The sequence below is a fragment of the Cicer arietinum genome, chromosome 2, assembly GCF_000331145.2.
Source record: "Cicer arietinum cultivar CDC Frontier isolate Library 1 chromosome 2, Cicar.CDCFrontier_v2.0, whole genome shotgun sequence".
NCBI classification, from domain to species: domain Eukaryota; kingdom Viridiplantae; phylum Streptophyta; class Magnoliopsida; order Fabales; family Fabaceae; genus Cicer; species Cicer arietinum.
In genome coordinates, this window is record NC_021161.2 from 43,840,084 (window position 1) to 43,851,282 (window position 11,199).

General features: G+C 35.3%; 1 protein-coding gene across 1 annotated transcript; it reads left to right on the top strand.

Annotated features, from left to right (window-relative positions):
• The first annotated feature begins 1,041 nt into the window (after nt 1-1,041).
• On the top strand, nt 1,042-11,104 carry LOC101499754 (AP3-complex subunit beta-A). The gene is made up of 11 exons (XM_004490835.3): nt 1,042-1,446; nt 1,702-1,778; nt 2,445-2,694; nt 2,931-3,548; nt 4,794-4,967; nt 5,789-5,915; nt 5,990-6,099; nt 6,341-6,541; nt 7,607-8,583; nt 8,801-9,070; nt 10,497-11,104. Exons 1-11 carry the CDS (start codon nt 1,231-1,233, stop codon nt 10,858-10,860), a joined length of 3,384 nt encoding a protein of 1,127 aa, XP_004490892.1. The 5' UTR covers nt 1,042-1,230; the 3' UTR covers nt 10,861-11,104.
• The last annotated feature ends 95 nt before the right edge of the window (nt 11,105-11,199 follow it).

Sequence of the window (11,199 nt, forward strand, 5' to 3'; positions counted from 1 at the left end):
GCTTTTAGAGTTGTTAAATTTATTTTAAGGGTTGACAATTTACATGTACAAAATTGTGTTGTGGGATGAAAAGTAGCAAGAAGAAAAAAAAAGAAAAAAAAATAGTAGAGGAGTTCGTGTTGCCGAGAGAGAAAAAAGCGATAGATGGTTGAATGTGAAAATGAAGGTGAAGTAGAAAATTTGAATTTTATTAATTTTATTTATTTATTTATTTATTTATTTATTAATATTATTATTATATTTTAAATGAAACGATTTGTTTCGTAAATCTCTTAGATAGATTTCAACAACTACTGTAATTATCTAAAATAATATGGTTTTTGATTGTCTATGACCATTATCACTTTGTGATATTTCATTTTTTCTACAATGTTTTGAAAATATACACCCTTTGAATTTTTTTCATGTAGTTTCTTTTTCTTTTTTAGATTTGACAACTTTTGTTATAAAGAAAACTATCTAAGTAATTTGACAACACACAAATAACACTAAATACAAAGTAAATATCTTGAAATCTAACACACATCTCAATATATTAAATTTCCTCACAGCATTGATAATTTTAACTTAGTAAGTGTGATTAAGAAATTATATTTGATATCACTCCTTCTAATCTTAATCAGATAAAAAAGTTAATGTATTGAATTTAAATTTGAGCATATAAAATGTATCGACAAGATTTGTCAAGTGTTATCTTTAAATTTATTAGTGGATTTTTGTCTTATATGAATTCAAAGATTGTACCTTGAGAAGAAGTACAATAATTATTGAAATCTCATTATATTTATTTTTAATGACTTACCTAACTTATATTTTTAAGACAATAGATAATACACTATTAATAAAAGAGTTTAACGGGCATGATAAATTAAAATAAATTTACACATACATATGTTAAAAAATCATTATATTTTATCAGTCATAGAATCAATTTTAAAATAATTATATAAAAATGGATTAATATGACCAAATGAATTTTTATTGGATGGTGTTCTAAAACTATTTTAATCTATTCCTTAATGAAATGTAAACTCAGGAACCATCCAAAAGAACAGTTTGTAAAATGTAAAAATATCATATCAGTTCTCTTGTGTTTATCCAGTGCACTCATCTTTGGCTATCACTACACACACCGTCTCTCCCCAATTCACCATCACCTTAAACAGATCTCTAATTAACATTTGCTTGCAACTCAAAGCCAGAGAGAGAGAGAGAGAGAGAAGAAACAAAATGTTTCCCCAATTCGGAGCGACGGCGGAATCTCTGAGCAAGGCATCCACGGCAGTTTTCCGGATCGGCACCGACGCACACCTGTACGACGATCCCGAAGACGTCGACATCGCCCCTCTCCTAGACAGCAGGTTCGATTCCGAGAAATGCGAAGCTCTCAAACGCTTACTCGCTCTCATCGCTCAAGGCTTCGACGTTTCCAATTTCTTCCCTCAGGTCACTCCCTCACTCCAATCCATACTTCTCTCTCCGTACCGGTTATTGAATAACACCACATTCGATCTGGTCCATTTTTGCTCGTGATTTAGTTGACCTTTGTTAGGATGGAAATTTTGAATCGAGAGTGTGCAGCGTAGATGTTTGTTGATTTGCACTGTTGATTTTCTAGGTGATTCGTGCGTGTGTGTGTTACTAGTGTGTATTTTTTCTCTGTTTTTTTTACTTCGTTTTCGTTGTCAACGAAAATTACAGGTTGTTAAAAACGTTGCGTCTCCGTCATTGGAAGTGAAGAAGCTGGTTTACTTGTACCTTCTGCATTATGCTGAAAAGTACGTTCTATTCTACCTGCAACTGCTTCCTTTTTTCTTTCTCGTTTCATTGTATTTAATTTAGCTATATATATATATGTATATTTTTGTATTTTTTGTTTTGTTTTAAGCTCTGAGTTGATTAGGCCCTCTTTGGATAAGCAACTTAGTTAAGGACTTGTAGCATAAACACTTACTATATAAGTGTTTTATGTAAGCTATTTCTATGAGCTGTTTCCATAAGCTATCTTGGAGAACTTCTGGAAATATGTTGAAAAGAGCTTATGACACGTCATAAGCTCTCCCAAACAATCTGATAAGTGAGTAGATAAACTCAAATAAGCTAATACAAACGGTGCTAAATATGCATATTTATTCAAGCATTTGAGAATATGATTTAAGTATGTGTTTTTGTTCTCCAGTTGGTTATGGACCAGTAGAATAGTAGATTTGTTATGCATTTGTAGGTCTTTGATCTGTTTTATCACTTCTTTCTGCATTTGTTTTTTTTATTGGTTATGGATTTATTTACAATTTTTTGTTGATTCAAGAAAAAGTTGTACATTGATCTTTGGGAATTGGGATACTATTGGCACATAAAATTGTGGCCATGTTTTGTTTAACCTAAGCATTATTTTGCCACGTAAAGGGTGTTCTTATCATTTCAATTTTCTTTCTTTTGTTTAGGCGTCCAAATGAAGCATTGCTGTCGATTAATTGTTTCCAGAAGGACTTGGGAGACACAAACCCATTGGTTAGGGCATGGGCACTCCGAGCCTTGGCAGGAATCCGCCTTCATGCAATCACACCTCTTGTTCTTGTTGCTGTGAGAAAATGTGCTAGAGATCCTTCTGTCTATGTTAGAAAATGTGCTGCTAATGCTCTTCCTAAGCTTCATGATTTACGGATGGAGGAACATGCATCTGCAATTGAAGAGGTCTGGTAGACACATGTATTGTTTATCATACTTGTTGATATTTACATTCTATAGGACCTAGATTACATTATAATAATAATCATAAAAAAATTGCATTTTCTCCCAGATTATCTTACGTTTCATACTTTTGAACTAATTAATGAAAGAAAGTTTTATGGCAGATATTTGATTTCATCCATGTATGGTTGGAAGGTCATTACAGTTGTCTATAAATTTTGATGCTTCTTGTGGTGCAGATTGTTGGATTATTGTTAAACGATCATTCCCCAGGTGTTGTTGGAGCTGCTGCTTCTGCATTTACTTCTGTTTGCCCAAACAATTTTTCACTTATTGGAAGAAATTACAGAAAGTTGTGTGAGATTCTTCCTGATGTGGAAGAATGGGGTCAAATAATGCTAATTGGGATTCTTCTGCGGTATGTGATAGCAAGACATGGGCTTGTTAAAGAATCCATCATGTTTTCTTCGTATAATAAAGGTCATAGCCATTTAGATGAAGATGATCCCTATGTTACCTTAAAAGAAGATGCTGGTTATGCCACTGAGAAGACTGTATCTGAATTAGCACAGATGATCTTCCAGTGTTACATTGAAGGGCCTGATGAGTACTTATCACGATCAAGTTCTACTATTAAGGTTGCTCCTAAATTGGATGAATCACAATATACATCTAGCAACAATGAAGTTGTGAAGATTCTACTGCAGTGTACATCCCCATTGTTATGGTCTCATAACAGTGCAGTTGTGCTTGCAGCTGCGGGTGTACACTGGATAATGGCGCCTAAGGAGGATGTTAAAAGAATTGTTAAACCACTCTTGTTTGTCCTGCGATCATCGCATGCCTCAAGATATGTGGTGAGTAACGTTCCTTGAATTCTTTGTTTATCTTGTTTTATTGCTGTGTCTACATTTGCTATTATATTCTTTTGTTTGTACTTTATTATTTAAATTTTTAATACTTTTATTTATTATTCATGGGCTCTGGGCTCTTCTTTTACGAAGCTCGTATATACGTGTTCTATCTTACTATAGGTCGTATTTTATTGTCTAATGTCTAATAAATTAATACTTTTATAGAAAATGTTTTGTGAAGATAGCGGGTCAAACTTTGATATTGGCAGTTAATAACAGACCAACAGTTATGAGTAGTTGTTGGCCGTTGTGAATGTATGTTAGCTTGTTTACATAAATAGGAAAGAGAGGGGAAAAATTTGAGGGAGAGGATCTGATTTGGGTTAGAGTAGATGCCAGGGACACTTGCCCTAGAGTTGTAGTCTGAATCCCATACTCAGTAGTAAAATTGTGTGCAATATGGTGCAAACTTGTTCTTACTGATTTCCAGCCTTTATTACACTTCTGTTAATCTTGATACTGGTTGAAACATATCTTGCTCACTACGAGAAGAGAGTTATCTACTGTCACTTTCAGAACACACCTATAGTAGTCTAGACTTGGCAGTTATGGTGAACCTAAGATTTAAAACAATATTTTCTTTTTACATTTTGTCTATGGCCCATATATGATTTGAATGGACACATCATTATATCACTGAATCACTTAATGCGAGCGGGGTGTGTATTAAACTGGGATAGGTATTAAACTTGTGTACGGGAACGAGGGTACAGCCATGCCCTATAATTTAGTAACAACCTCTTCCTTAATCTTATCATTCATTTATTACATTTTGATGTGCTGATGACACTTGTAGGAGTCACCTCTCCTTGATGACTTACCCATCTAATAGGTGATACCACCATATTGACATGGATGGTTCGTGGAACATAGGAATTATACAATTTAGGGGTCAATGTTAATGGCCTTTCCTTCAAATGCTTGATTTTGTTTTACTTTTTTTGTTGGCATATATTTGAATGAAGTTATTAACATGTTTCCACAATTGACAGGTTAACATTTTTAGTCAGTTGTGGTAACGATGAACAGAATTTTTGTTTTTTTATTACGAAGTAGAATTGAAGTACATAGAAAATATCTTCAGATAAGGCAATAAAATGACGAGTTTCTAGTTAATCAATATATATTATCAATTTCTTTGATATTTGATTTTGATATTGATGATTATTTGTTCATTGACTTATGCAGGTATTGTCCAATATCCAAGTGTTTGCCAAAGCCATGCCCTCTCTATTTGCTCCACACTATGAAGACTTCTTCATATATTCTGCAGATTCCTATCAAATAAAAGCGCTTAAGCTAGAAATACTTTCTATTCTTGCTTCAGAGTCATCGATTTCATTCATTCTTAAAGAGTTTCAGGTATTTCACATCAAGTATATATTTTTGGATAGTGTTGGAATATGAATTTATTTGAAGCTGTTAACTTTACACATCAAGTTATATGTTGTACTATTGTACTGTTGATATAGAGCCGTTTACTTTTTTCCCCACTAAAATGATTGTTCCCCTTGTCAAGCCCCTTGGATTCCATTATCATATGTCACTAAGGACCACCACACTGATGTCTCGGTTCTTAAATACCACTAGTATATTCTCTCAATCTTCTTGGCTGAAGAATGCAATATGTCCCAACAAAGTGCATGTTTGGATGATCTTTTTTCCCAAGTAAAACCTAGGTAGCTAATCGCGGAGTTTCTCAGCGAGATCACACTGGAACGGTGCAGTGCATGGCTGTGGCAGCGTGGTCCGGTGGAGCGCAACCGTTCTGGCTGTGTTCACAGGTTGCGAGTTTCTCGAGTTGTGTAAAATATGAATGTGTATTTTATGGGAAAACCCAGATTGGCCTTAGATTTTAAAATGTTATGGGAGTATGTTGGTATTTTTGTCGTTAAAGTTTAACCCTAAATTTCATTCTTCTAGTGTTCCTCTTCCTCCGTCGTATACTGCGACCTTCCAACTTTCCAACCACGACGCCCTTGTCAAGCCCTTGGAATAGTGTCCAATAGGAGTCTTTTACCTCACCCAAAAAAAATTTAGGACCAAGATCTGCTTATGCAGGAATGAGGAATACACTCTCACCTGCTTATAAGTTTCATTAATTATTATGTTTATCTCTTTGTTATGACATCTATAATCAGAGTTTGGTGCATTAATTGATACTTTTCTTAGTGTGTTGCTAGGATTATATTAGAGATCCAAACCGGAGATTTGCTGCAGACACAGTTGCTGCCATTGGACTATGTGCTCAGCGACTTCCAAAAATGGCAACTACATGCCTGGAAGGACTGTTGAATCTGATCAGGCAAGGTGTGTGGGATGATTATAAATTCTATCTTTAGATTTAATATTTCATGTTTCTTGTTTAACGTCTATATTTGCAGAATTTTTGTGTGGTGAAATCAGATCCTTGGATGGAGAAGAGGGCGTACTAGTTCAGGCCATTATGTCCATCATATCAATTATAAAACTAGAACCACCCAGTTATGAAAAGGTATTCTTCTGATGCTTTCTCATATATAATTATTTTCAATGGTACTATTTTTCTTTTTTGTATTGAATTAGAAGTAAATTTGAAATGACTATATGGAGATGTGGAACAAAGCAGGCAGAAATTTAGTTTTACCAACATCTTGTGTTTGGTGTAGCAGTTATTAATTTAGTAGTAATTGCAATATTTGGATACATTGCTTGCGCAGTTATGACTGATCTCAAACTATTTCAATTGTTATAAGGTTATAATTCAGTTGGTTCGTAGTTTGGATACAATCAAGGTCCCTGCTGCACGTGCAATGATTGTCTGGATGTTTGGGGAGTATTGTTCTTTGGGTGAGATAATTCCAAGGATGTTGAATACAGTACTTAAGTATCTTGCTTGGTGTTTTACTTCAGAAGCATTAGAAACTAAGCTTCAGATTCTTAATACAATCACAAAGGTATATCATTATGTTACTTTTGTCTTTTTGTACAAAAAGCTGGTTCGTATATACCTTGTTACTTATTGATTGATTAATATAATAACTGAGCAGAATGTATTCCACTAGTCTTTTCCTTCTTATTCTTCAGTGGAACTTTTTCAAGACTTGATGTGAACATCTGCATGCAGTGTGGTGTCATTGTTTTGTTTAGAGGTCAAATGTAACAAAATATAGCTAAATCCGGCTTGAGATAACTGTCGAGGTCCCTGATTATTCAGTTTGGTTGTTTAAAGAAATATTTGTAAATGGAAAATCTGTGTTGAGTGTATAGTTTATGTTTTGTGGCTGTTTAAGTTTTAGCTTTGGAAAGTAAAGGATGCTTTGGTTTATGGATTAGTCCTGGTGTCAATATTCTATAGACCTTTTCTTTTGAATTTCTTTTGTCTGTTAATCATGTAAAGAAACCAAGGATGATGCAGCCCTTAATGCAAAAAAAAAAAAAAATGCATCCCAAGTGGAAGATGTCAGTACATCAGCGCTCTCCAGTTCCACTTTATATCTATCAAAGGAGCCAACTGAAAATGATCAATTTAGAGACCAAAAGATGACTTTTCCCATAAATATGGCAGAAAAATTTGTCCACAGTATATGCATTTTGCATGAGATCCTAGTTTTAGAGCATCTGACATTGATAGGATGTCTCCAAATAGGTAATTTGTGTTTATGCTGGTCTCCATATAGTGTCTGGTTGATGTTTATCACTATGCATTCTATATTTTTTGTTCCTTTCCCAGTTTTTTTTTTGACGTCTCTTTCCCAGTTTTTCAGTTAGAAGATTGAGTTGTATTTGAATTTTGTCACTCTGTGTACTGTTAAATGTATGTAGGACCATAGAATGAGTTAACGACTGATATGTCAGAACTTGGAACCTTATTTCTTGTCTCCTGAATTACTGAATTTTATATACATGCTTGATGCTTCTTTGTTGTCACATTTCCTCAATTGTTATATAAGAAAAAATAGTGGGGAATGGGTTTACATTGAAACAAATGAGTTTACAATTTTAATGGCTTTTGTCCTTAGGTTTTACTGTGCATTAAGGGAGAAGATATTTGGACCTTGAGAAAAATTTGGAGTTATATAGTTGAACTGGCTGAACGTGACCTGAACTATGATATTCGTGATCGTTCGCGCTTCTTGAAGAAACTTTTCTCAAGCAATTTGGGATCTCAAAATGTAGAAGAGGAAAATGGTGAATCACAAAAGAAAGACCAGTCTTGTGTACTTGCAGAATGCATATATGGTGGACAGACAAAAACTGTGACAGTTCCATATGAACCTATCAATGACAGGTTTTATCTCCCAGGGTCTCTTTCACAGTTAGTATTCCATGCAGCTCCTGGCTATGAGCCTCTCCCAAAACCTTGTAGCCTTCCATACATTGATCAGTACGATGGAGCTGAAAAGAGTGATTCAGATGAGGTGGATGATCCTGGTTCATCTGGATCTTCAGAGGATGAAAATGCTTCTGATTATAGTTCTGAACAGTCAAATTCTGGTTCAAGCGAAGTCAGTGGCAGTGATGAGAGTGTGTCTGGCGATGAAGGTGACAACAATGATGATCCACTGATTCAAATTTCAGATACTAGAAATGTTAATGAAAACCAGAATGGTGGGGATCACTCCGGCACTTCTGGTTTTGGTGACTTGATGTCCACGAAGTCTCTCGAGTCTTGGTTGGATGAACCATCCAAGTCATCTAAAGGAAGAGAAACTGAACAGAGCCAAGTTCGGAGATCTTCGGCGAGAATAACCATTGGAAATATTGGAGGTCGTGTTAAACCCAAAAGCTACACTCTCTTGGATCCTGCAAATGGAAATGGTTTAATGGTGAATTATTCCTTTTTATCTGAAACTTCAAGCATATCCTCTCATCTTGTATGTTTAGAAGTGTTATTTGAAAATTGTTCTTTGGAGTCCATGTTTGATATAGTCTTAATAGATGAGGATTCTAGCAAAAGCTCAGATTCTACCAATCAAATATCACAAGCAGCTGAAAAGTAAGTATTAACCCTCTTTTCTGGTAACTTCCATGTTTCTTTTACTGGGCAGGTGTAAATTAGTATCTATTATTTCAATTTAGGTTGTCTGTAAATGGGGTCCAAAGTACTTGCTGTTGTCACTGGACTAGCAGCATTTGCAGCTTATATATCCCAGTTTTACTTGCTAGCCTTGTAAGTGCTTATGCCTACTACTTGTTTTATGTTTTTGTTGCAGTACCTTGAAATCTCATATTGATAAACCAGCGCTGGTTTCCATGGAGGCGATCCCTTCTCTAGACCCTGGTCAGAAAGCAAAACGAGCTCTACTAGTTCGCTTCCATCACCACCTTTTGCCTCTGAAATTGGCTTTATTTTGCAATGACAAGAAATTTCCTGTCAAGCTAAGGCCTGACATTGGATACTTTGTTAAACCACTTCCGTTTGGTATTGAAGATTTCAGAGATAAGGAATCTCACCTTCCAGGGATGTTTGAATATGTGAGGAGGTACGTCAATTCTGTTGTTTATTGGATACAAATAGTCAAGACTGCATTCGCAACCCTTGAGATACCATGTATCTGATTAAAGTTCCTTTTAGGAAGCTTATGATTCCTTCATCCTCTGTAGCCCTCTTTACTCACACTTGAAACTTTTAATAATGAATGAGATATTAATGATATTTGTTGAGATCCATCATTGACTAGAGATATGATCAATGTAGTGCTCATAGTAATGTTTGGACAATCCTCACTTCTTGAGCTAGTTTCTGGAGTTGAGTTGGGCATAACCTAAATTCTAAGATAGGATCAAACCCCGTCATAGATTTGTTATTGACCTGTCTGCATTAGTCCACACTCTAGAAGTCTGGTCTTGGGTGTGAGTTGGTTTGTTGGAAACCCTAGTCACCTTGGACTGCCATCCTTGCATTCTCCAACACCTTCATTGTGTTGGAGGTATGTTGAGATCCCTCATCAACTAGAGATATGGTTAATTAGTCCTTATAAGGCTTGGTTAATTCTTACAATCCTTACTCTTTGAACTAGCTTTCCTGCTTGAATTAGGTCTAGCCCTAGTTCTAATATGGTATCACAACTTATCCTAGACCTGTTGTTATTAAGTCACCCACATTTGTCCACACTCTACATGTCTAGTAGTCCTAATCAAGGTGGTGGTTAAGACCCTAGCTGATTTCTTGCAGCTACTTTTGGCTGTCTTCCATTACAGTCTCTAACATCTTCGTTGTGGTGTTCGAGGTGTGTGTGTGTGTGTGGGTGTTCAGATCCAACATTGACTAGACATATGACTAAAGTAGCTTTTGGAGTTGAGTTAGGCCTAACTTGAATTCTGAAATGCTTGAAAACTTACACTTCCTTGATAGAGAGATTTACACATTGGTCAAATTCATTTAAGATGCCACCCATATGCAAGATTAGAGTTAGTATGCCAAAGAGAAAAATAATGGAGATTTGAATTTAAATGCTTCTCGTAAGTAATTTTGTACTCGAGTGAGTTTAAATTTAAATTACAATGGTCTTTTGAGTTTTGACCCACTGTTCAGTGATTTAATTTAATGTTATGGCTAAAAAATAAAGTACACTTAAATTTTAATAGAATGGATATTGCTTATTGAAGGTCTTTGTTTTGTCTATATATCTGTTAGGCGTCCTTGGGAAAGCATTTCTTAAATGTGTTTTATGTTTCTCTGGATCCATATGAATACATCGGAATGACTGAATGAAAGTTAAAAAAGTAGATCCTCCGTGTCCATGCTGTCAGCCCATTATAGAACTGTAGCAACTAGTTATTCACCATTTTTCCTAGAATTTTAGGATATACACTTTTCAAACAACCTCCTCCTTTTCTCCCTTTTATTCATTCCTGTTTCATCCCTGGGAATTCTAACCGTGATTTTCTTGCAATATTGGCATCCAGTTGCACCTTCAATGATCACATTCTAAAGCTGAACAAGGAAAGCAACACTCAAACAGAGGACAGATTTCTTGTGATATGTGAAACCTTAGCACTGAAGATGCTGAGCAATGCCAATCTCTCTCTTGTATCTGTGGATTTGCCTGTTAGTTCCAACCTTGATGATGCATCTGGGCTGTGTTTGCGTTTCAGCAGTGAGATCTTGAGCAATTCCATGCCATGCTTAATTACAGTCACTGTTGAAGGTAAATGCTCCGACCCATTGATTGTTTCTGTAAAGGTCAATTGTGAAGAGACTGTATTTGGTTTAAATTTCTTAAATAGGATTGCCAATTTCTTAGCTGAATCACCTGTTACCCACTCATAAGTCTTGATAGAAAATGCTCAAAAAGTAATTAATTTGTGGACAAGTATACATGAAAACTTGAAGAACATGGCTAATTATTCTGTAATTGTTTGGTGAGGAATTGGATTTCTGATTTTTCATTTTTACTAGTGCCTTTTCGTATGACTTGATGTATTTTCAATTTATTTTTTGGGTGGAATTCTCTTTTTTATCAAGTGTTACTATTGTTTCTCTTGGAAAGGAACTCAACTTGCGTATTGCACTATTTACGTTTTGCCTGTAAGTTTTGTAATTTATGATTGATTGTAAGCAAAACCAACAAGTGATTCTTGTATTGTGTGACTAATAATAGTGTAGGGA

Coding starts and splice junctions, on each gene's coding strand:
- LOC101499754 (XM_004490835.3), top strand. CDS start 1,231: ATGTTTCCCCAATTCGGAGCGACGGCGGAATCTCTGAGCAAGGCATCC. Junction 6,542..7,606: donor TTCTTAATACAATCACAAAG/GTATATCATTAT, acceptor TTTTGTCCTTAG/GTTTTACTGTGCATTAAGGG. Junction 8,584..8,800: donor ATATCACAAGCAGCTGAAAA/GTAAGTATTAAC, acceptor TTTTTGTTGCAG/TACCTTGAAATCTCATATTG.